Genomic DNA, 26,117 nt, shown 5'->3' with positions numbered 1-26,117 from the left:
CATTTGTTTTTAGCATTGAATTTCTACATTATTTTGACAAAAATCGTCTGGCACTTGTTGGCATTGTTCTGGCAATGTTGTTTCTTTAGTAAATATACCATCATTCAGCTGCACATAAGGACTATTCACAGCTCCCAAGTCTACCATCAGTCCAAACTGTGAGAAGTAACTGTCAACAACACAAACCTATACAACAACTGTACCTGTGCCAGGAAGTCTTTCTGGCTTCTTGTGGCGTGGTGAAACCTCTTAACCAGCAGCGCATGGAACTGCTTCAGGATCAGAGTGGCACCTTTGACCTGCCTGGAGCCCTTTCCTGCACTGCTGTCTGATTCACCGTGGGCAGTGCCATTCACGCCATTATGTTCTATGGTCAAAAAGAAAAACATTCAGTAAGTTTTGCACTTTAAAATATATATGGAGGACAAAACAATTGCAAGAGAGGCAGTGTGAGCAAGTTGGAGAGGCAGGCTTCGGATCAGCAGCTCTACTGCTGAGGTCTGACAGAGGAGAGGACCTTAACTCATCTTTCTGATTTTTGCTCTGTGCAGGTCTTAAGCAAAAATGAGTGAATGTATGAATCTGATGCAGGGCTGTGCAAGAAAAGGACGTGAAGCAGCAAAATGTTTCTGAAAGCTCCCTGCATTCTTGTTTACTGTACAGGTTCATCTTCCCAGACCTGGATCACTCAAACTGCATGGAGTGCCAAAATAACTAGGGGTGTAAATCACAAGTTTGACCACAATATGATATTATATCAATTCAATGGACAACGATTCAATGTTTGCCGATATCACAAAGTCTGCTACGATACAATTTCGATTCAATTCAATTCTGGAGCCGGCAATCGATATGAGACGATATCATCTGCTGATTTAACACAATCCTTTCCATTTATATCAAATCACAAATAGCGACTAAAATACCATTTGACATTTTTATTCCTGAGCTCCAAAAGACATTAAAATGAAAAACAATCTTCTCTATTAAAAAAGATAGACCTCCTGTTCACTCCACTTCACTGACTTTTTTCTAGTTGCTTGCATTTTGTTTGGTGAGGAACGTTACAATATGTATGATGACTAATCGATGTTTTAATTTGGATTGACGTTACCGGATCATTGAATCAATGTATATATATAAATCAATGTATCGTTACACCCCTACAAATAACTGAGACTTAATTATTGCCATAAAATTTAGACAATCACAGACTTACATAATGATATCCAAACTACTATCCTTATGTGATAAACCCCACATAAAAAAAGATACAGTTTCAAATTTAATGGATGAAATTCTTTTTGATTGATCCAGGTCTAGTAGATTCAACAAAAAAGGAAAAAAGCTTTTTTTTTGCCAGAGTTCTGTCAAGGGGCTCTCAAGTCTCTGACCTTCATCTCCCTCGACACCACCAGTGCTGTTGTTTTTTCTCCGCTGTAACACCCACTGCTCTAGAGGTGGGAGTTTGACACACAAGTGAGACACAAAACACACACACACAAACTAGAGGGTTAAAACTGACAAATGCACCACGCAACTTGTAAAGTTGGTAGGTACTGGTACTGGTACAGGTACTGTGGCTACTGGACAAGTGACAGCTGTCTCACAAAAACAGCATAATGAAAACAGGTGTGAGGCAAATGGATCAACAACATGTTGGAGAGACAGGGCAACAGGTCAGAAATTCAATTCCAGGAAAAGGCCATGCAGAATATCAGTGGTGTTATTTACCAGGAGTGGTGGCATTATTCGCTGCTTCTCCATCTGCAGTGACCTTTATGAATATCTGAAAATTTAAAAAAAAAATCTTTTAACTTTCAAAACTTTTCACACATTAAATAGAAATAAAGTTCCTCCTCTAAGCTCAGCGGTTATAAGATACAGGTTTTTTGTTTTCCCCTATTAAACTTGAAGATCTACTGAAAAAAACATAACCAGAAGTTGGAAGTTTCCATCAGGAAATACGAGATATCTCTACCTCTTCTAGTGATGTATCAGAGATGCCAAAACTGCTGAGACCCATATCAGCAAGAGTCTCCTCCAGCTCTCTGAACAGACTGGCATACGCCCGATGCTTGAACCCTTTATTGGGAAGCAGATAGGTCAGCTCCTGTCCAATCATCTCAATCAGTTTGGCTTCTGGGACATGGTGATGGATGAGGCTTGTGATGCTGTCTACATCCCCTGGGAAGACAACAGAAAATCACACATGGAAGAGGCACTGAAGAATAAAAGGTTCCCGAAATAGCAGAAACCAAGACGACGACGGGAAAAAGGGAAACTGCTTAATTATGCCAAAAACAAAAAACAAACAGTATTATTCAGGCATTAAAAAATGCATGAGTAATTTGTGCTTGGACAGCTTCATGGCACTGCATCTCAAGTACAGTGTCCTCAGGCAGAATTAAGAGGAAAAGGCTCTTGGGTCAATATCACCACTAAATTATAAATGTGGAAAAATCCTGTTTTGTTTCTGTGTCTGTTCTACAACTTGAGATAAGTGGGCCAATCATGTCCAACCAGATACACACATCACTTTGGATGAAAACACATATTTGTATTGCTTTGTTTAGCAATAGGGCAGATAATTTTCTGACAAAGCTGAAACAGTTGGTATTTTTACACGGGAGATTTCTAAATTTGTATTTTCATTTGTGATCTTCTCTTTGGTTTTAAGTAGACAGCATGACCGCTTTGTATGACCGCTTTGGGGTTGCTTATTTGCAATGCCAGCACAATGTCTGTCAGTAAAATTAGATAAGACCAGACCCACTGTCCTAATTAAGTAGACTAGGTAAGTTTTAAATAAGAACTTAAGATTTTATTTTTGGACTTATATTGTTGTTTATTTAGTTATGAATTTTCAATCAGACAGAAAAATACCTTTAATAAACATACTGGTCCTTATCCCAACCTTAACGATCACAATTACATATCTAATTCCAACCAGACACAAACCTTGAAGAGGTAAGGACTAACCGAAATGTCTCCCTTTTTAAAAACAGGTTCTACTATATATAACATCAGTAAAAATGACAACATGCATGAGAACACATACATGCATGCAAAGTAGTAGCTAAGTAGCTCATGAGTAGAAGAAATATACAATATAAACTTACCATCTAGAACTCTATCTAAGTGCTGGGACTGGTGCTGAGACTGATCTTTGTATCTGGTACATATGGAGCAGGAACAGGAGCAGTCTGAGGCACAGTCGCAGTCATTCTGACAGAAACAGCAATGACAAGAAAAACCTTTTAACAATGCAAAAAATAAAAATAAAAAAATCCTGCCAGAAAAGTAAACCTTTCCTCAATGGAAGAAAAGCCAGTGTTGTCTTTTGTGTGTCTACAGTGTCTTAGAAGCAAGTACAATTTCTAATGCAGAATGAACAGACAGGGAAAGGAAACACTGCAGCAGGTTGATTTTGTGTAACAGGTGATCCTTACCTCACCCTTCCTCAGGTCCTTTATGCGGCGGACTAGTGTCAGATAGAAACCTACTCCAAAACAATTCTTGAGGAAAAGGGGGGACCCGCAACAGTGCAGCTGTCCTTTTGAGATGATGGCGATGCGGTCGCTCAGCAGGTCAGCCTCGTCCATGTGATGGGTGGACAGAATCACTGTACGGCCTGCGCAAGGGTTAAATGTCTGATAAAGTTCTTTTGCTGAATCAAAGGGAAATTTCAGTTCCATTTTAATTGTCAAAAGAGTTTACCACAGCTTTCAAGTGCCTTTGTCAACAGATTCTAAAACATATTGATTTTATGACTACATTTTTTTGCTTTTGTTGTAACGGTGTAGCTGAATTTTTCCATTTGATCATTTCACTACTTAATTCAAAAGCCTCAGGAAAGATGAGAAACTGGTAAAGAAAGATTTTGCTTCATTCTTCAGTGTCTTAAATGTAATAGTAAAAAGTAGACCATAGGTGTGAGATTTTAGAAAATTTAGACAGCCAGAACATGGTGCATTGGGGGTAAAATGTGGACTTGTGACATTGCAGCAGTGCACTTTTTTTTTCCTTTCTTTCTTTCTTTCTCTCTCTCTTTTTTTTTTTTTTACCATTTCTGTATTTCAGTAGGAGGTCCCATATAGATCTCCTGGAATAGGGGTCCACTCCTGAGGTGGGTTCATCCAGGATGACAACCTTTGACCCTCCAACAAACGCCATGGCAACAGACAGTTTCCTCTGCATACCACCTGTAGCGCATATGAGAGAAAGATATTTAAAAGAATTGAAAAACAAAATAATAAATGAAATTATCTCACACTTTCTCTTACTTACACACACACACACACACACACACACACACACACACACACACACACACACACACAAGAAGTTGACCTGAGAGGTTCTGAGCCTCATCATCTCTCTTGTGAGGCAGCCCCAGGTCCACTAGCATGTCCTCTACCTCCCTCTTTGCCTCCGCCTGAGTCCGACCCTTCAGCAGCGAGTAGAACAGGATGTGCTCTTCCACTGTGAGACTGGAACAAAAACAGGGCAGCGGTAATAAAGAGGTTTACAGAGGAAGAGCATTTTGATTGTTTTTTTCACTGTGGGAAAGCTTTAATGGCTACAGTTTGGATGGGGAATTAACTCTTAGCTTTCAACTTTTAACTGCAAACAAAAAGTCTTTGTTTTTGAAGAATGTGTATCGAATTTAACAAAGGCTGATCCCCACTTTATCACAGCTGAACATATTCTAAACTTTCAAAGTTCAATTATTAACTTTTAACAAACAAAATACAATCTTCAAAATGAATAATTTTTCTTTTGTCTTTCATTCTTTTTTTTGCTGTGTTCCAAAAGTTTGGAAATATGTGTGCAAGTAATTTACTGACTTAAGTCAAACTGAACTCATTTAACTATCTGCAGTGGAACTTACTGTTTAAAGAGGATGTTGTATTGAGGACACATGCCCATAGAGGAACGAACGATTTCCATATCAGTCCTAATATCTCTTCCATTGATGTAGGCTGTGCCAGATGTAGGTGGGAACAGGCCAGTAAGGATGGACCTGGAAAACAGTATGAGATCCATAACAGAGGCCTGGCCAAACTGTAGGTAAATGACTCACCACCTACATTCAGTCTGAATGTGAGGCTAAGAAAAAAAGAGTTTCTAAATAGCAAATTTAAAAAGAACATAATAAGATCTGATTGTTATGTTCAAATGGAAAATTATTGCCATCAGCTTTCTAACAATGTAGACTCTGCTGTGAAAACCATGCAAGAACAAAAAAACATCTTTTCGGATGGTTTCAGTCTGAATTTTGTGAACAAATGCAACAATTCTGTGCAATTACAAATATAAGTGATTCATAACTTCTGGATCTGATTTCAGCTTACATAGTTGTGGTTTTTCCAGCCCCGTTGTGTCCCAGGAAGGATGTGATCTGGCCTTCATAGAAATTGATGTTGAGACAGTTGACTGCTGGACGAGAGCTTCCATCAAACACCTTTACCAGGTCCTGGATCTGGACTCCCATTGTCAGTCCCACTGGGTCAGGTTCAAAGAACAACTGACCTGCATTGGTAAACAGATACAAAAAAAAGTTATTAACACATCTCTTAACTATAATATAACTGATAGTGTGGCTATGGTTTAAACTTCATTGTAATTTAAGAAATGAATAATTTTGTGAGATTTCAATTACTGTGACTGTTTATTTCACATAACTGGAATATTACATGTCATTAATGACAAAGATTGTATCATGTTTGACTTTGACATCTGTCCTGTAACCTAAAAACTCACATGCAACATCAAATTTTCAGTGTCCCTAATAGCAGCACTAGTCGGTTACACTTCTTATTCATCATGAATATGGACACAGCCACACTATTGCTGTGTTTTTCTTCAAGTGTTCCCTTGTCTCTCATCTCTTCCCGGTCTGTCTTCCAGATCCAGGTGAGGTGTGTCACCCTGTCTGTCCACTAGATGTCCTCAGAGTGTTCAATTTTCGATCAATCCATCCTTCATCCTAGGGCTGCAGTTCTGTATTTGTATCCTCACCTTCTTTCCCAGAGTCCTGACAGTCTTCCTCCTGATTTGGAGTTTCCTGTTGTCTTCTCAGCAGCTCCTTCTCTCTCTCAAGTTGTTCCCTCTTACTTTGGTGCTTGCAGGTTTTCCTGCTGGCTGAGCCGTTGCAGGTGTATGTCTCTGGTGTGCCCCTCCTCTCAACATCCTTCTCCATGTTTTCTGGTTCAGGTTTCTCAGGATCTAGAGGAGACAGATAGTAAGAGCCTTCTCATGATTACAGCTGATCAAGATTTATCTGCCTTATGTGAAAAGTTCAACTACAATTGTTGTGTTGGGGACATTTATCTACTCTTAACTGTTTTATCATCTTGGGACACGGGACGGCCAAATATCTTAAAGATGACAACAAGATAGGCTCAGAATTTCAAAACGTTATTTTGTTTGTGACCTTTTTACCTGCAGTTACATGGGTTTGAGAAATACTTGGTTTATATGGGAATTGCATGAACATGAATGCCTTTGCTTACACGTGTCATTTGCCCAAATCGCTTGTATGTATGAAATAAGATAAAATGTTAATATACATCTAAGATCAAGAGCTGCAGTTACAAGCTGAATTTTCCTAAGGAAGTTTAAAGAAAGCTTCCTCTATTTCCCTTAAATTTAAACTATGTTGGCTAGAATGACCTACAGTGTGGTTAGAAGGACCATTCTTCAAAGACAGGACTTTTCAGACCCTGTGCTGGAAAGAGGCACTCTACATTACTGTCTTTTACCAAGACTCTGATTTAGTCCATGCTCTTGGGGTGCTAGGAGTGTAAGAGAGCACATTGTTCCTGTGGGACCTTGACTCATAATGTACTTTATATTGACCTATTCAGTACAACTTGTTGCCGTTTGGGTGTTAGATAACCAACCCAGGAGGAATTAGCTTTGAAACAAAGGATAAAAACACATACTTCTCTATCTCAGGTTGACTTACCAATCTGAGTGAAGTAACAATCTTCCAGTCACTGGATTCTTCACATTAAACATACACAGATAAGAGGCATGTAAAATCTCAGAGGCAGTGATACTAACCTGGATCAGCCATTTCTGTGTGAGAGGGTGGAAGTCTTTGCCAGTATGAGGGCTGGAAGAGGAAGTAGAAGGGCCGGCCGATGCCATACTGTCCTGTAGAGGAGAAATTTGAAACTCTTAGAACCTGTGAAGTGTTACGATACACTGTAAAGTATATCACACAGTATATCATACATCAGCAGCCCTACCTGGAAAGACATTATCCAGATACCAGGCCAGGACAGCATAGAGGACAGCATCAAACATCATCATGAGGATGGAGGTGAGGAAGGAGTAGGTGTCTTTCTCTAATGGACTGGTCTGGATGTTGTCCCACTGCAGGCCCAAACCCTGCTCCTCATACCGTGACAGGTACTCTGTCCCGAAGCCAAAAGCCACTGGAGACAACAAGCTCTAAAGTAATAAGGAGGGTTGTACACAGGATGTTAATTTACTTGCAAACGGTGTATAATATCTACATATACAGTAGCAATGGGACTCAATTCAGTTTAATTATTAATGTCTCTGACAAAAACAGCTTGGAAATTTACATATATATTGCTCCATCAGGGGCACTCCTATTAGTTTTGTGTTTGCCTGCTTTTGAAAAAGTCCTGAAGCAAAAAAATATTGACATACAGCAGCCAACTTCATGTTTTTTGTGATGCGGTCCTGCCAGGCAAAGCAGAGGATGTGAGGCAGGTAGAGGGTGAAGTAGATGATGCCACTGCAGGCAGCTGCAAGGTTGGCCTTGTTGAAGAAAACACTCATCAGGAAACACTGCATGATGGTGGCAATGGTGAAAGTCAGCAGGAAGAAGAAGACAAGGATGGGGTCACTGTAATTCAGCACCTTCCCACCCTGAGAGGAAAAAGACAGATTGTGTGTGATGACAGGATTTTCATTTTCTCTCCATACTCAGAGCTTTTGAAATAATCCACAAGAGGGCACCATTACACACTACAAAACATGAACCTTCCAAACCTGCAAATAAAACTTGAGCCTAGTTTTGCTATCAACATAACCTTTTTCTTTCTCTTTCTCTACACTACTCATCCTGTTTTCTCACCATGACGATGGAGGTGAGCAGTGCAGTGCTTGCAGTCATCATGATGAAGCTGTCGATGAACCACGTGTACCAAATGGCGCCATTGTCCACCCCCATGGCTTTGAGGGTCTCTTTAAGGCGCAGCTCTTTCTCCAGCACAATGCTCTTCACAGTCATGGATACAGAGTAGATCCAGGCCAGCACCATGAACATCGGGAAGCAGCGGTTCAGTGTGATCATAAAGCTGGAGGAGGAGGAGGAGGAGGAGGTGGTGAGAGGGGATACTGGATTGAGAGAAGTCATTAAGCAAAACAAAAACCATTTTTTGCCTGGTAACTTGATTTCTATGAGGAAGCCCTCACTGGGCTGGCACTTTGAATGAACGACATGGAAATGTAATCGCTCACACAAGCGGCCAATCAATCATGTCAGGTACCTGATCATTAAGTCAGTATGTGTAAACAAATTATAGCTTCACACTAACAGATAATTTTTCATAGAAGTGCACAAATATGCTATGCGTGTTTCCCTGTTTTTAGAAAAGTCTTCAAGTGGAAAAACTGACACAGCAGCCAACTTTATGTTTTCAGCCAACTCAATATTCACACCAACAAATTAGTATATACAGATTTGGTTCAGTCAGGGGCCCTTCAATGTCACATCAAACTAATGCAAAATGAGGAAAAAGGCATTTCTGGCCAATTCAAGAGGGAAGTGGAATGAATGGTGTTGATTTGAAATTCTAAAAACATCATGGCTTGAATATGTGGAAAAGTAGAAAAACCTCTGCTCATAGTCTGTTTTTTTCAGTTAATTAGATTAATGAAGACACCAAAATGTTATATTAAATAAATAAATCAGTAGTAGGAGACAGTGTGCAGAAGTTTTGATGCCCTCTGACAAATCCATAACACATTCAGGTATGCATAATTATTTTTACTAGTTATTTGATAAAAAGCATCATGGCAGAGGTTTTTGTATCCTTGAAAGTCAGTAACGTCACAACAACATGTGCTCAATTTGGATCATTGACATATTTTGACCTGCAATTACATTAAATGACCAGTTTACTCACAGGTCATCTACATAACACGGGTAGGGCATCTGCTGAATGTAGACCCCGAGTGGCCAGTCGTTGCCTGTGTGAAGCTTGATGATGCCATGTTCAATCATGTCCTGCAGGTAGGCAAAGCCTCCCCAGATGTACCTCTGGTCCTCAACAGGGTCTGCCCGGGGGCCAGGGTCCCAGTACCTGAAGGAGGACACAGGGAGTGAATGACAGAGGTGTCTCTTAGGTTCCAATATCATGATGATGTAGCTATTAAAATGTGGCCACTACATCATGCATCACATAAGAGGTTATACAACTGAATTATGTAAGCATTTTTGGTGTTGTCCATTCAAAACATTGTAATAATAAAGCATCCTAAAGCCAAAGTCCCCAAAGCCGCACACACACCGCACATACACTGCCTTTACCTAAGCGGATAAGTCAGAGGCAAAGCCCTCTTACAATCTGATTACTCAATTGTGTAAAGGCAAGACTCCCACTGGGTCCATTACACCCTGTTGGTGCGCTGCAAACAGCTAAAAGTGTTTGTTCACCCTGGGGGCTATTGACATACTGTCTGTTTATGAATAAGGGATCAAAGGGAAAGAAAAATGCATATAAGAGCCTCACATGGCAGGATGAAAGGGCAGGTATTGAGTTAATAGAGGACTACCAACACTTTTCAGAAAACACAATGAGGCCAGCTGGAGAGGTCTTTTTTTCCTCCTTTGAGGAATGTGACAAGTCCATATAAATTGCCTCATTAAAACAAACTAACAACATGAAAAAAATGTTGAAACAGCAGATCATTTGGTAGTAAGACATTGCTAGCTGTATTGTAGTTATCCCCAGTGTATATGTATATCAGTAACTGGCAGAGAAATGAATTGGAAAGTACCTGTAATTAACCTTCTGTTCTTTGCTAACAAAACATTTATATCCCTCATTTTTTGTACGATGACTATTTGGGAAACTGAAGCCCTAAAGGATTGGAGATCAGTATCCTGGTTACAGCATGATTAACCGGACAGGAATTAAGAAATTACGTACATTTTCTTTCCTTTAAAATTCAGGACTACATGTCTCAAACATGAACTCAAATGAAAGGAGAAAAACTTTATTGGAAATGTTAACAAAACCCAGACAAGGCAAAATACTGACCTGTCTTTGATCTTGTTAGTACGCTCCACTGCATCAATGTCCATGCGGATCTTATACTTGACATGTGGCGGTACACTCGTAGTCCAGGGATACATGTCCATGAAGACCACACCAGCCCAAAACTTGTTCTCCTCTAGCAGGTACAAAGCCTGGTGAATCATCTGGGACTCATCTGTGTGGGCCACAAACTTGTCCAAGTCGATGCACTGCAATCAGAGAAGAGGAGAAAGAAAGGAGTACTGTGGGCTCAATGGTTTAGTTTTCAAAAGGATTTGGGGAACTGGGAAGATTGGACTGCGAGAATAAATATTTGATTGTATTTTTTTATGAATGCTTGGTTATGTGCTCCTTTAAAAAGAGATGTTTTTGGAGTCATTGGTTGTGTGTGAGTGTGTGTCTAATCAGTGTGTGTTTGGGTAAAATTCAGTTGTGCATTGGATTAAGTGCATGTGCCATTTGCTCTGTTTAGAAACAACTGACAAATACAGCTAGGTATTGAACGTCAATAGTTTTTCAGTCCCGACCACAATGTGTCTCTAACATCCAGTATCAAAACCTGTCTTGTACTGTAATACAGCAGTGAATACTAGGTCAGAGTCTTAGTCTTGTTTGCTTATCAGATATTCCCTGAATTAAATCATACAATTTAGACCGCTTCTGCTACAAATTCTTGTATGGCTGCTTGTGTTTTTATGATCACAATATATCACAGTAACCAATTAGGCTTTACCAAGAATACATGTACATATCAAGCTATGTAAATGTCTACATACTGGCACAGTAATTAGAACCAAATTCTGGACACACATGAAAACCAAATACACTGACAGAAATAAAAATTAAAAATAGGTTTTGACTAATTTATAAGTGATACAGGAAATAAACATTAAAAATGTTTTAAAAAATCCAAACTCATATTACTGACTTGGCACCAGTGCTGAAAAAATGCAAACACCCAACCCTGTCAATAGAGTGTGGGTAGTATGCCTTTCACTGAAGTGATCAGGTGACATAGGAAAATTTGAGCTACTTTATTAATTCTGCAGTGACAGACAGGCAGAAACACACACACACACAAATGCAGCAAAGCAAAGGCATGGACACATACATGCAAAAAACACATGCAACTCTAACACTCCCATGCACACACTCTGTGAAACATGCATAATTACCATGTGAAACTCCCACCCTACACACAAAAACACGCACAAACACGCTGTTCGCCAACCCCCCCACAACTCTATGCACACCGTGTCTAATGTCTCTATTCACATTACTGTATAATACCCTGAGAGTGCTCAAAGAAAGACGAGAGACCACTTCCCATTCATCTTTACGGGACCATACATTCTCGACACAATAATGTTCACTCAGAGATGGGCTGAGAAGACAGATTCTCACTGACACACATGTTCCAATGGGACTTCAGTGTGAGAAACATACCCCTGACAGAGTGAGAGGACCTAATGCTAACTACAGCAGTAATCCTACAGCCAAATGCTAGCAGACAGCTATATCTAATTGGCTAAATCGCCTGGGTTTGTTTGTGGGGGCTCTGAAGGGTCTTGGTGTTGAACTTGGAAACAAAGGACAGATTGAGATGCCTGCACTGATAGGACTCTCTCCAAAACCGTCACCCCTGCCCCCCCATTTAAATCAGATGAGAGAGGGAAGAGAGGCAGAAGAGGAAAGGCGTGAGGGATGGATAGAGTGATTTGCCCTATTTGATTTCACAGGCGCAAGGGTCTGTTTCAATGTGGGGCCATACACTAAAACAGCATTGAGCTCATAGGGGGGTGACTCACTCCCACCTACTCTCTACTTTATTATTGGCTCCACAATGGAAGCAAAGGAAGGGGGTGACAGCAGGCTTGTTCTCCCCACCTTTCAGCCTACTGGACAAGGAGAGCGGCTCTATAGCTGTGCTAAGTGGCCTGCTATGTTTCAAAAGGGCCTGGGTGCAGTCTCCTGGGGGCAGACCTGGAAGACTGATGCTCCTGTCTGATGAACTGAGTAGGTCTCACAGACAGGCCAAAACCACAGTCCTGGGAATATGCGAGATTTGGCAAATAGTGAGTGGGGAAACAAAGAAAAGCAGAGTGAAGCAGGTTTCTTACCTCTCCGTACTGGTTGAACATACGTATGATCTGGTCGCTGATATTAAAAATGTTTCTCCAGTCAAAGTTTGGCATTCCCGCCTCCCTTTGTTCCTCAGGACCATTGTACAGGAAGTTAAGAATGTCTTTGGTGGTAAAGTCAGTGTCCTCAAGACTTTTATCCATGAAGTCCATCACTGTTGGGTTTCTCAGTGTGTCCTGCAGTTATGGAGACACAAGTGCATAAAATTGTAAATAAGTTTCCTCTGGGTATGATAACATATAGTATTCATGTCTGCATATCTGTTAAACTTATGCTTCATACCCTGATCATGTTCATCTGGACGCTGTTTTGTAAAAAAGCCCAAAGCTGAGGTCCCACCTCCTCCCAGGCCTTAGCCATGTTCTGGAGCCTCTCTAGCTCCTCAAAGGTTGTGTTGGCCTGGATACACACAAATTAAAACAAACATAAACACAATTTAAAGTCAAAAAACACTGATATACAGTTCACAAATCCAGACTAGTGCACCTGCTACAAAGAGGCAACATGTAGCACGGTTGTTCTGTGCTAGTAATATTAATCAATAATGAGTAATGTAGAGCTTTCTGTTGTATGGGAACAGTGCCAGATGACATCAATGAAATCTATGAAATCCAGCTGAGATCTGTTTTGTGTGAAGAGAAATGACTAAGACGTGACAGAATGCATATATTCTGTTTTTTCTTCCATTGCTGCACCCTCACTTGCAATTTATTGTTTATTTCTCCCCTCCTCTTCCCTTCCCTCACACCGCAGTAGACTGCCCCCCGCCCACCCCCAATCCCTCCACCCTTCTTTGCTTTGGTAGTCAGCTCATTCCTAAGAGGGGTGGGGGTTTTGACGCATATAAACAGATTCTGAGGGTGTTAAAAGAAATGAAGAGGGAGAGAAAGAGCGAGTCGAGAGACAGAGACAGACAGAGAGAGAGAGGGAGAGGGCGAGAGAGAGAGGTGAGGGGTCGGGCTGGAGGTGGTCTCTCTTACACTCCTTAATATCTTGCGGACGGCAGGGGAGTCGGGAGTGTACAGGATCTTTCCCATCAGCAGGGGTTTGACTGAATTCCACACGATTTTTGTGACAGGGTTGGACTCCAGGGTCTGCATGAGGGCGTTGCAGAAAGGAGCTATGGACAGAAGAATTGCAAAAATAATCTGTAACAAAGTATGAAAACACAAAAAGAAAGACAAACAAAGGACCATCATATAATATCATTCAGTGAACACAGATAGTTCCTCATATCTGCCACAATTTAATTTCCATTCAAATAATGTGAATTATCAGTAAATACTGAATGTTAAATACAGTAAATACCAGCAGCAACTGATTTAATATAAGTAAATCTGTGAGACCACAGCTGTGAAGTAATTTAAACTGGGTTTTGAATATGTGGTGTAGAAACGTGACAAGTGTAAGTGTACTCAAGTGTACTCAGAGATGTCATACACCTGATAAATTAGATTAGCTTTTGCTGTGCTGTTGTTGGAGACTATTGCACCAAAATTCACTTACTGGTGGTGTCATCATAGACATAGTTGTGGCTCTTGGTGCCATTGACCCCCAGAAACACCTTGTAGTTGTTGTCCTCGTACCAATTGAAGGACAGGACCCTGGAGCCACCTCCCTCTGGGTATCCACAGAAGAGGCTCGACACACTGGACATCAGCTGGGTGAAGGAGGAGGGACCCCCAGCTTGGAACAGAGAGGAGACTGCCTTCAGGAGCTCCTGAGAGCTCTCCCGTTCCATCAGCTGTAGGAGATATAAAGAGGAAAATTTGAAAAGAGATTTTCTCAGCAGTCAACCTGTCTTGATAAACTAAGACCTTTATACAATACATCCATTCATAGTCCATAGAAACTAACAGTATTTCAGTTTGGGATACCCGCTTCCTCTAACTTTTAGGTGTTTGTAACACTGCTGACACACATAGTAGTTTGAATTTTGAGTTTTTAAAACATAAGTACAAACTAAACACGACTGAAATTGAAAGACCTTCTCACAATGAGGGTGCAGTACCAACGACTGAGCAACAATCCAAACTTCAGTTATAGTTCATTTACATGCTAGCAGCTCTATGAGGCACTTTAGGCACCTTGAGCTTTTAATTAAATGACAATGTCAGCATGTTAACATGCTCATAATGACAATGCTAATATGCTGATGTTTAGCAGGTATAAAGTTGACCTTGTTGACTGTCTTAATTCTGTGTGCTAGCATGCTAACATTTGTTAATTAATGGTTAATAACCTATTTTTACTAAACACAGTGTAAAATACATTTAAGTGTTAGCATGGAGCACCATTAATTAACCAGGACAACAAACTGTCTGTGGTCTCATCATTTAAATATTAAAAAATACTGAAAAGCAAGTAGGCAACAGATATGAGTCTGATTTTTTTGTGTGTAGTGTAGATATAATATTTAAAATGTCACGTTATTAAATTCAATCCTGTGTTTCATTGACTGTCATGATGTGGAAGTACCAAAAACAACAGGTGATACTTTACTTTAAACTACAACAAAAAATATCATATACTCAAATCGGGTCATCAGAGTTGCCAAGCAGAGCCAAATTTCAACAGGATGAGTGAAGGTTGAGTATTGTTGGGATGTATAAACAATTAGGTTTGAGCAATTTGACCTTTAATCAGATAATTATATACAAGGTAGGGATATTTATGTTTTTTATATTCATTCATACCCTGTGAATTTCATTGCATAAACTATGGCCAGAAAACAATAGTTTCAAAGATAAGCAAATATGTCAGACGGCTGCCTCTTCTCACATGATGGGGATGGTTGTAGGGGGGGACTAAATATCCTCCAATTGATAGAACCAAAATAGCTTCATCCAAGAGCATTTCTCACCGGTGAGTATCACTTCCTTTCTAAAGAATTAGGGAGGAGGTTGCCAATAATTTGAGTTTAATGTTTGAGTTGGTTTTGTTAACAGGGAGAGTAACACATTGCTCCAAAGATGAAATCAGGTAATAATGAAATCATCCTGTAATGTAATCAAATTTCCGTTTCAAATGTGATGATATCATAGGGGATCAGATTTTAAGTGGAGTTCAGTTCTTCCAGGAACATTTGTTCATAATCGTTCACATTTTATTAACATGGCTCTATAAACCCCCTTCAGTTTCAAACATAGGCTGTATTGCAACACTGATTAGGGGTCAGTGATTAAAATGACTCACAGCTTTTCTATGTCCCCCACTCAAAGATAACCATTACGTGTGAAAATGCACATACACACACACACACGCTAAAAACACACGCCTGGATTTCTTTCACCCTCACTCCCTTTTCCTCCCTTCTCTTATTTATTATTTCACATAAACACACACTCACTAAATTCAAAGGAAGGAGAGGTGGGTAATGAGAGCATTTGGCTCGACTTTCTGTCACCACGGTGATACGAAGGTCCCACCTACAGGATGTGTCACCTCACAAGAATGTCTCTCTCTCCCTCTCTCTCTCTCTCTCTCTCTCTCTACGCCCCATTCCCCTCTTACTCTCTCTCACCCATGGCTAAGGTGATGATGGGATACACCTCCCCCGGGACATAGAGTGAACGTGCTGAAACACACAACACAATCCCAGTCTATTTGTTGTTCGTCTTTGTGTGTGAATGTGCGTGAGTGTGAAAGTGAGTGTGTGTGTAGCCAATTTAAATTGTGTTAATATAGTAAACACACTAGATTATATTTCATTCTATTGTACTATGTCTATATTATATTTCTCTTCGACTTCACTTCAGTTTCTATTTTACTCCATTCTTTTCTATATTCTCCTCTATAATCTATCACACTGTATTATGTTATATTTCTCTTTAATTTCTGCTTTAACTCTATGTTCTCTTCTTGTCTATTTTATATTCATCCAACATGGACAAGACCCAGAGCACTCAGGCAAACTCCATCTGCTACAGAGATCATGTGATAAGACCGAAAGCTCCAGGGAAGCTTCTAAATTGATCTTGAGGTTAGATAATTATGACAGCTATTTTGTTTTCTATCCCAGTCAATTCCTATTCAGTTCTCCTCAATTTCTGCTCTGCGCTTTACTTGTTTAACATGGACAATAAGCCCTATAGCAGTTGAAAAAAAGGAAATTTGACCTATTTTGAATCTGATCTACAATTTCATGACAACTGCTGGTATAGATCATGTGTTATGAGGAAAAGCCCCAGAAATGCTACTAAATGGAACTTGTGGTAAGATTGTTTTCTCCACTGTCATTTTCAAGGTCAAGAATGAACTTTGGCCTTAAACTTTTATGTCAAGATGGACAAGAAGTTGTTAAAAGTGCTCAGATAAAGAAATATGAACATCTACACCCCCAAGATAAAACTTATGTGATATGATTGAAACCTCCAGAATTGTGATTAAATTATATTCCATTTCCATTCTATTTTATTCTAATTTGTATTCATTATGCATTCACGGCACATGCACAACTCTACTTGCACATGGCAACTCAAACACAATCTGTACATTTGTGCACACATACACAAGACATACACAAATGCATATGCACACTCCCCTACACAAATCACATGAGCCTACAGAAACACATCAGTGCTTGTACAGTGCACATGTACGTCATTAACACATGCATGTACACCCCACATTGTTGAGCCCATCACTCAGCCTCCTCTGTGAGCAATTCTCAAACAGGGAGCAGCGGAAGAGGTGAGTTTCCTGCAAGGGCTAAAAATACTAAGGCCTCTGATCCTGCAGGACTGAGGAGAAGAAGAGAGGAGCAGGCTCTGGATCAGGAGTGGAAAGGATTGATGGACTTTGGGGCACTTACGATTTGGATCTTCTCTGATGCCGCGTTAAGAACCCGACCCCAGAAGTGCAGGTCAACCCCCTGGGAGCTGCTGTCCATAACCTGAGGCATCTGGGGAAACAAAAAAGTCACAAGATGCATCAGTCAAGTGACCGGTATTCATTCAGTGTTTTGAAAATTAAGATAAATACAGATAAAAACACAGACAATAAACACAATCCGCTCTTTATTCTTTCGCATTAAAACCACTGGTGCTTTTTTTAAGTTGTGTCCCATGATGACCTTGGACAGATAAACACATTCATTTCTAGCAAAAAGAAACACCCTTAAATGACTGGAAACTTCCAAGAAAAATTTGTTATTAAGTAGTGGAATTTTTTGATATGGAAACACATTGACGTTATTCTTCTAAAACCTCCTTCAGTGACTTTATCTTCTTGAGAAACCATTAGCAGTAGGTGTTAGAAAATGCCTGGTCAGGCCAGAGTGCTGAGGGCTACGGAAACCCTGAATGCCAAGACAAACACGCACATGAGATATCCTTCCTCTCGCATTCCTCGTGCCTGCATTTCAATGAACGAAGGAAGGAGAAAGGCAGCACGGTGCTGAGGGGAAAAAGAGAAAGCGAGAGAATAGGAAGGGAGGGTGGTGAGAGGTTGACAGGAGAAGGGAGTCAAGAGGGGAGGAAAGTTGTTACAAGGCAGAGGTCATTGCAGTAATGGACTTTAAACTTAATAGAGCTAATGGTTTAAATGCACAGATCAACACTAAGATGCTACTGTACTACAAATGATAGAGTACACTGGGGCTGCACCATTAATTGTATTAAAATCGCGATCTTGATTCAGAGTTCTATGCGATCTCATTATTAAATGACAACGATTCTGCTGCATTTTCATCAGACACCCGCTGCATCAAAACGAACGCTCCTTGCCCTCAGCCAATGACAATGTGTCATTACACCACGTAATTCAGAGCAGCAGAAACTCAAATAAACCTGGCGAGAGCAAGTGAGTGATAGTGGCTAATGACAGTGTGAGGCCAGACGTTGTGTTAGGACAAATAAAAACAGCAAAATGAATCCAGAAAAAAACCCTGCTGATGGCACTGTGCTCGTGACAGAAAAAGCTAAGCTCTTTTTCAATTCTTTCTCTCTCCCCCTCTCGGCTCAACCAGGTATTCTGCAACTTTATTTTATTATTATTATATCAACTTTAATATTTCAGCAGAAGTTAAAGGGAAATACATAGTATTATGTATATATGAAGTGGTCCTTATGAATACTTTCTTGCAGTTAATCGCCACTTGCTAGCACCATAGAGCTTTTTGCATTAAAGAAAGAAAGAAAGAACGTCAATTGAACAATTTTACAGCCAAGCTTATGAAATGACCAGCCAGTGGATTTAGTTGATCATAGTCATTTATCCATCAATACAACTTCCATTACATCTATCAAGGCTGTACCCCTTTCATGTAACTCCTGCACCTGTTAGAGTCCATTTATCCTTCAGTGCCATTTAATTGGTAAAATGGTAAATGGAACGCATTTATACCATGTTTTCTAGCCTATCAACCACTCAAAGTAATTTACAATGTATGTCTCATTTTCTCATTCACACATCCACTCACTGGTGGCACAGTATCGGGCTTGGTGGCCTGCTCAAAGACTCTTAAACACCCTCTCAGGGATAATTATGTGTACCAGGTCCAAACATTTTCTCCAACTTCTCACATATTCACAATCTTCATCTATATACTTTCAATAAATAGGTCATTCAAAGCATTGTAACCCTGTCGCATTCTCACTGTTTCAGTCCTACAGCCAAGGTTTCCAGCAAAAAGGTAACCAGGTGTGCTGGCGGCTATGCTGACTGAATTCTTTAGATTGGCACATGTTGGTAATGTATTTATACAACACACAGCATCACATCTTACAGAATACCTCACAGGCTGTGGGCGGGCCCTCGCTAAACCCATTAGAGAAACAGGCCAAGAGGGATAATGCCATGCCAACTCCCTGAGCCAATTCACCTGACTCAGGTTGAACAGTAAAGAAAATGGAGGATGTCAAAGGAAAAAGTACAAATATAGTACAGCTTGTTTCCTTTAATTGTACTTTTATTTTCCTTATTCTTCTATTACGTTTGCTGAGATTTATCTACTTCTGAAAGGCGATATATTTGACAAATACATTCAAATAAATATCAAAGTTTTTTTTTTCATTAAAAGGTGACTTCAGAGGTTAAAAAAGAGAAGCTCTCTTGTTTTGCCTGCCTTCGTGTTTCTTTGGTAAAACCGTATAAACAGTTTGAAACAGAGCCCACGGTTTATTAAAGCCCCAAATAAAGCCAGTGACTAAGTCAGCAGGTTTAGCAGAGTCAGCTGCAACCTGGAATCAGCTACTAGACCTCACATGTAGTGCTGGAACAGCTACCAGCTCCATATATAACCAGCAATCATGCAATAATTCACATAAAAAATGAACACAAACCAGCACTGATAATGAACATCCTTTATAAATTCAGAATGCTAGTTGACCTACAGAAACAATTAAGGTGAGGTGGGCATGTCTTCCCCTCCATCAGCAACCTCTAGTGCAGCACTCTTTTAAATTTGCTACTGTTGTTCAGTGCCAACAGTATAAACAAAGTTAAAAGCAAAAACTCAAAAACCACAAATATAAAGCTGCTGCAAAAATAATATTTTGTTTGAAAATTCTTAGCAAGTGAAAATTTCTTGTTCTGTGGGCTGATAATTTTGCTTACAGTGCGTAATATTTCCTAATTCTATTATTGTTATTTTTTAATGCTTTAGAGGGCTGAGGTTTTTTCAGCAGCTTCATAATTCTGGTAATTTTAGTTTGAAGCATTTAGTCAACTAGAGGCAGGTGTGGAGAGAGTCAAGGTAGAATAGAACACAGCCCCAATGGGTTGCGAACGTTTTAAATCTGTACTTTTGATAATAATTAAGAACTGCTGAAGTAATTTTACTAATATGTGCAGATGGACCTTTGTTGTTACTTTGATAGGTTAGGTCACATCTACGTGAAGCTATACTACTTGATATTTATGTGAATGTATGATGTAGCTGGTCAAGTTGTGGTCAAGAGCGTGGGGTCAGAGGAGGGCTAACCGCCCCCTTACAGTCAACGAAGCTAAGTGGAAAACTGAATAAGAAGATGGCAGCTGTGAATGTCTGTCGAATATCCAACCCAAAATTATCTTTACTGCGGTACTTCAGACGGATTTCTGAAGCCCGCAACACAAATCGTAACACCCGTCGCGCTAGCTAAGAAGATAGCTACGTTATTAGCATGCTAACGTCAATTGGCGAATCAGGAATATACTTAAGAGTTAATGACCTGACTTCTCGTGTTTGGCGTCTTGCCGGCGTTGCTGTTACTGTTGTTAGCTTCTTTTTAGGCATGATGTAGAGTGTTTATTCCTATGACAAAACAGTAGCAAAGTAGAACTAACGATCCACCTCGAGTACAGGTGAGTTGTATGTAGCCCGCGCGACCCCGAGCCTCCTCACAGTATTACGCAATATCACATCGTATATGCGCAAGAGAAAAAGAACGGAACGACGTCCGTCACAGCATTACCGTAAATCACACAGTATATGCGCGAGGGAAAAAGGCAGAGCGATTGAAAATTTGGCGTCGCTTGAAAGGCCTCACTAAGAAATGGGTTATTTTAAAATTACGTGCCCTTTACTGCTTCCTGGACGGAGCTGTTACACAGTCACATACATATGCACACATAAACCACTCTGCAATATAGTAGCAGGATAGGATTTGTCAATTCAGTTGAATCAATACATTTCAAATGTGACTACCACCAGGAAGACTGGTATGGCCTTCACTGTCAGAACAGGAAGAGGGACATCATTTTTCCAACAACCGCAGCCTTCCACAGGATTTCAGAGTGGAAATAACGACTGGCATGTTACTGGAAAAAACACATTTGCAAAATATTTCTCATTTTCAATGTCAGAGGATCACTAGATATGATGTAGCAGTGTCTCATTTTAGAAAATATACAAAAAGTACTTTCACACAGGCTACTAACCAGTCTGAAGATCTTGAAAAAGTCCAGATTAGCATAGAGGATGTCCTCTATCTTCTGCAGCCTCTGCTGGCTGAGAGCACACATGGCGTTGCGGACCCCATGGAGGCCCATGCGACTGGGGAAGATTATGAAGCGCTCCAGCAAGGCCTGACTGCATGCAATGTCTTTCAGCTGCAGGTCTGGGATACCAAATGCAAACTGGAGACCATGGAAGAGAAAGGAAAAGGGGCTATATAGTTATGTTTGGACTCAGGGACAAGTATTAAAGACAAGGCTCTGTGTTCATCCATCCAGAAGTTTTTAATACTGTTTCCCAACATGTAGATGCAACCCAGACATAACTTAAGAATGAGTAAGGAATAAGCTAAAATGGTCTAATATTAAATTAAGCTGCAAATGCACCTGTTCCAGTTTAATTTGTGCATTGACAAGCTGGTAGACTATTGACTCTGAGAGGCCAGCATCTCGCAACAGGAAGGCTGTGAGAACCTCATCATCCTTCAGAATGTCATCTATCTTGAGCCCCCGGCCTAGACGGAAAATCAGAAACAGAGATAGGGAAAGGTCAGAAGCACTGAAGACAACATTGACCCAACCAGCACTGGACTGCTCAGAGGAAATGATTCACAGCAAGACAGATTGGCAGGGATTTGGTCTTCAGGGAAAGTCCAGTGAGCAAAAGGAAGGCATGTGTTTATAAGTAAAAATCTGTGCCAACAGGTAGGGTTAATTTCAACTGAAGTAATATTAAGAATAACTTTTTAGTGTGTGCCTTAAGGCCGGGTCATGAACAATCCTGTGCATATGAATGACCAGGAGAATATCTGAGCAGTTAATCAAAATAAGAGTAAGTGGAATAGGGCCCCTTTATCCTGGATAATCTTAGTGCAGCAGTCACAGAGGCAACTGTAAATATCTTATATGGTTTACATCCAACAAGAAAAAATGCCTCAAATGATTTTGAAACATTGAATATGAACGAAGAAATAAACAGAGAGGCAGACACAGAATTTTAAAAAATGAAAGAGAAAGTGAGGAGACGCTTTGGCAGAAACAAAACAGAGGCCATGAAACACTAACAGAGAGAGGATGTAAAGACAACAGGATGCCAACATTAAGATTATCCGGTGGTAGGCAACGTCTCTAGTAAGGGTAAAAACAGACTTTCCAAATGATTTCCAGCTCGGATTTTACAACTTGGCCAGAAACTCACAATGACTCCATTATTTCATTTTCATTTTTACTCTTGTATTCTATCCCCAGAAATGAAAGACACTTCACTTTTCTGCTTGAAAAATATTATAAAAATAATATAAGAATAATAATTACTTTCAATATCATAACTGGCTTGCTTTTGCCTCAGCTGGATTCTGGTTAAAGTTACAGTGGAAAAAAGGAAAAAAATTACTGCTTTACTCTCAGGGATAGTGCCACAGATTTTTCCTTTTACCTGACACCCGAGATGGGTTGTTGCGTAATGCGTCCATGAAGTTTGAGAAGGATGACATTTCATGCCAGAGCTGGCCAAACTGCTGGACTTCTGTGTCATTCAGCAGAAGCTCCTGGACATCAACATAGAACCGTGCCAGTCTGGAAAAAACAGGAAAAAAAAAACTAAATTGGTCTGATTTATAAACTATTTTACATTATATAGATTGTTGCTAACCAAATAATTACTTGTATTAAAGGCAGATGTGTAAATGTCAACTTTTTTTATGCAATTACAGTTTTATGAGGTTTTTGCTACAGTGGAAGTCTACGTGACTTACACAGAGTTGTTATAGTTGGAGACGACTCCTGGAGACTCTCCTCTGGTTGGATATCTGAAGCAGGGGTTGTTGGCGTTGCAGAAAATGCCCTGAATCCAGGGCAGGATCCCTGCCGAGGGCATAGCCTTGTTGGGAAAATGACCTAAAGAAACAGACAACACATTGGCACTCTAGTAGGACGCCCTAGATACAAGTCACTGTAGACTGAGGTAGCTTGTTAGTCAGGAATTTATTCTTACATTCATGTTGTTGGTACAGTGGGTTGGCCTTCCTCAACCACACCAGACCAATGAATAACAACACTGGCCAGAAGATCTCCACCAGGAAGCGGATCTGGACAGAAATGGGTGAAGCATAAGTCATAAGAAAAACAGGAGCACCTGTGCAGTCCTAGATTTAATCCTATAAGTTGAAACTTAAAACGTTGAGTTTATTGAGTTTATTCTAAGACTTTGCTATCGATAATGGAAGTTGTAGTTTGTGATGGTATTGCATTAGGCTGAATAGTGTTTCTAAGGTTTTGTCCACAACCTCACACAAATGAATTTACCTTCTGTCTCTTGCGGAGAGTCCAGTTTTTCCACAGCAACAGGCGGATTTGAGAGCCTGTATTCATTGCCCCGCAGCTTAACCCCTGGAAGGGGTCATCAGACTGTGACAAACCTACAGGCACACAACTCCGTTAGTGATGACATACACTTGCTATACAGACAGTGGACAAATTAGAGAATAACATTTATTAAGTCCAGTCATCAGAAAGACCCAGGACTACAGTAGTTGGCTCTTGGAGGAGAGTTGGGTTTTTGCCTTTATTCTTAGCCTTGAAATGGATTGAATTTGCTTGGTTGGTCTTGGTTTTGACCTGACCTTTACTCAAACGTCACAGTGCCTGACCGTGGATTTGTTTAATGTGGTCTTGACAACAACAACAACAACCTTGGACCTACCACTTACTGGAAATATACACTCTGCTTAAGTGCTCCTGTGCAAAACACTATCAGCTTTAAGGTTAACTGTGTAGGAGTGCTGGCAAACCAAGGGAAATTGTCTACAAGGAAAAACAAGTTGGTGTAACATGTTTAAAACTACAAAAACTTATAGTTGAATACCATTATTAACAACATACAAACATGAATTGGTATATGTATACACATGTAACTGTATACCTGATTGGGACTTATTCCAAAAGACAAATTCATTTTGGCAACACAGGGGAAAAAAACAAAAAAAAACCCCCTCAAATGCCAATCGCATCTACAGGTTATGTGCAGATGGCCTGAGAAAATGTCAAACATGAAGAGTAATTTGTTCAGAGTGACATGTCCAATAGATTACTCCTGACTGTCAGACTGAGGATGCAGGGACATAAACACTTGTCTAGAAAAACAAGAGGATAAAGACCATGACACTAAAAGAGGAGAGTAAAGGCTATCATTATGTGTCTGACTTCACTGAAATCACCGTATTACTCAAACACTGATACAGTAATTACACATGACAGGACTTCCTTGTGCAAGATTAACAGAAACGTGTAGGAATTTTGTGGCTAACACATTATCTGCTGCATGTTTAAATAACTGGGAACAACAGGTACAAGAATAAAAAAAAATCCACCGGGATCTGTTTTTACATCGTTGCATTACGTTAGAATCTAACCATGTTGTAAACTAAAGCAGCAATTAGCAAACATATACCTGTCGGCTCTTCCAGCACATCTAATTTTGTGAACAAGAGGAACAAAACAGTAGATTCTGATCCTTACCTCTTAGGAAATTATAGAAAAGTTGAACGGCATCTAGAGAAAGAGGTTCAGGAACAAGCTGAAGTAATGGAAAACAATAAGCAAGGTAAAGGAGCTCCGTATGACTCCCAGCTGCCCACTCTCTCTCTCTCTCGCCTCTGCCTGCAGGTCAGCAGCACTCCTAATCTGATTGCTCTAATCTCCCAGCTCAACATGGGCAGGCAGAAAAAGACAACAGTCATCCATTTTGAGGCAGAATTAGGGGGATATCAAGAGGATGGGTGAAGAGAAACACTGTTCTGTAGATGGATGGGGGGTAGGTAGAGGGCGTGGGGGGATAGAGGTTTGATTGACACAGCAGCCAACACTGTGTAGACATGCAAGATTTACCTGCAGAGTCATTGTAATTAATTCTGCATGTGAGGCTTCAGATAAACATCAACAAAATAATCAGAGTTTTGACTTTAACATACAGAGCAGAGCAGACTCAGATGATCGTTGCTGCAGGTTTTGTGTACGCACACGTCTGAGGTGAGTCACCGCTCTGAGCAGCTCGACAAGGTGGAACAGGTGTCACGGGTAATTAGGCTGGGAGAATGTGACGCCTTGACAGAAGCACAGTAAAACCACTTCAACCTGCTGTGAACTATATGCATAGAACAGACTGAGGTTAATTTTAAGGCTTAACTCCGTGCGTCGTGGTGGAGCAGGTAGCTGCCTAATTCTCTTAATTGACAAATAGAGCAAAACAAATCCACAAATCTGAAATACACAATAGGTTGCAATGTAACACACAGCATAAACAATACACATAAAGTAAACTTACAGTGAGTCTACATGGCTGCAGAAGAATCTGTCAAAAAAGTTTCAGCTATAACTGTGGTTCTCTGAGGCACTGAATATTGCAATAACGCTGAAATGACTAGTTGGTTAATGTGCTGGTTAATGGGCAAAATTAACATAAAATTATTGAGGGGAAAAAAAGCAGATAAAACAGAACTGAAAATAATCATAAGTTGCAGCCCTGGATCTAAAACCATAACACTGCATTTTTCTCTAATTTGCCCAGTACAGCAAAATAAAGCAGATCTGATCTGATTGGAGATGTGGGTGAAATACAAAATAGGTTGAAATTTAACAGGGATACTGGGATGGAATTGTTAAGCAGTATAAATAACACAAACAATAAAAACATATGTCTACAGGGCTTCAAAAAAACAACAAAAGCTTAAAAAGCAACTCTTGTTCTCTGAAGCCCTCAAGAGATCATTTTAAAAAACTCAACTGGAGCAGTAG

At 40.2% G+C, this 26,117-nt stretch overlaps 1 protein-coding gene across 1 annotated transcript in view; it reads right to left on the bottom strand.

Annotated features, from left to right (window-relative positions):
• Window positions 1-23,239, bottom strand: part of abca4b (ATP-binding cassette, sub-family A (ABC1), member 4b) — a 36,959-nt gene extending 13,720 nt beyond the window's left edge. Inside the window, exons 1-26 of the mRNA XM_018677977.2 lie at window positions 23,081-23,239; window positions 22,762-22,901; window positions 21,714-21,841; window positions 21,312-21,509; window positions 17,263-17,352; window positions 13,956-14,193; window positions 13,430-13,569; window positions 12,732-12,848; window positions 12,428-12,625; window positions 10,311-10,516; window positions 9,174-9,350; window positions 8,120-8,342; window positions 7,690-7,911; window positions 7,260-7,464; window positions 7,072-7,164; window positions 6,025-6,231; window positions 5,358-5,535; window positions 4,895-5,026; window positions 4,354-4,493; window positions 4,068-4,205; window positions 3,453-3,634; window positions 3,123-3,228; window positions 1,982-2,187; window positions 1,735-1,789; window positions 1,395-1,454; window positions 204-367 (exon numbers count right to left, since the gene is read on the bottom strand). Of these exons, the coding sequence (XP_018533493.2) occupies window positions 204-367; window positions 1,395-1,454; window positions 1,735-1,789; window positions 1,982-2,187; window positions 3,123-3,228; window positions 3,453-3,634; window positions 4,068-4,205; window positions 4,354-4,493; window positions 4,895-5,026; window positions 5,358-5,535; window positions 6,025-6,231; window positions 7,072-7,164; window positions 7,260-7,464; window positions 7,690-7,911; window positions 8,120-8,342; window positions 9,174-9,350; window positions 10,311-10,516; window positions 12,428-12,625; window positions 12,732-12,848; window positions 13,430-13,569; window positions 13,956-14,193; window positions 17,263-17,352; window positions 21,312-21,509; window positions 21,714-21,841; window positions 22,762-22,901; window positions 23,081-23,202 (4,065 nt within the window). The 5' untranslated portion in view covers window positions 23,203-23,239. The remainder of the gene's footprint in view (window positions 1-203; window positions 368-1,394; window positions 1,455-1,734; window positions 1,790-1,981; window positions 2,188-3,122; window positions 3,229-3,452; window positions 3,635-4,067; window positions 4,206-4,353; window positions 4,494-4,894; window positions 5,027-5,357; window positions 5,536-6,024; window positions 6,232-7,071; window positions 7,165-7,259; window positions 7,465-7,689; window positions 7,912-8,119; window positions 8,343-9,173; window positions 9,351-10,310; window positions 10,517-12,427; window positions 12,626-12,731; window positions 12,849-13,429; window positions 13,570-13,955; window positions 14,194-17,262; window positions 17,353-21,311; window positions 21,510-21,713; window positions 21,842-22,761; window positions 22,902-23,080) is intronic.
• Between the last annotated feature and the right edge of the window lie 2,878 nt (window positions 23,240-26,117).

This window comes from Lates calcarifer, linkage group LG4 (genome assembly GCF_001640805.2).
Source record: "Lates calcarifer isolate ASB-BC8 linkage group LG4, TLL_Latcal_v3, whole genome shotgun sequence".
Classification (NCBI taxonomy): domain Eukaryota; kingdom Metazoa; phylum Chordata; class Actinopteri; family Centropomidae; genus Lates; species Lates calcarifer.
This window is presented reverse-complemented; position numbering and strand designations above follow the sequence as displayed.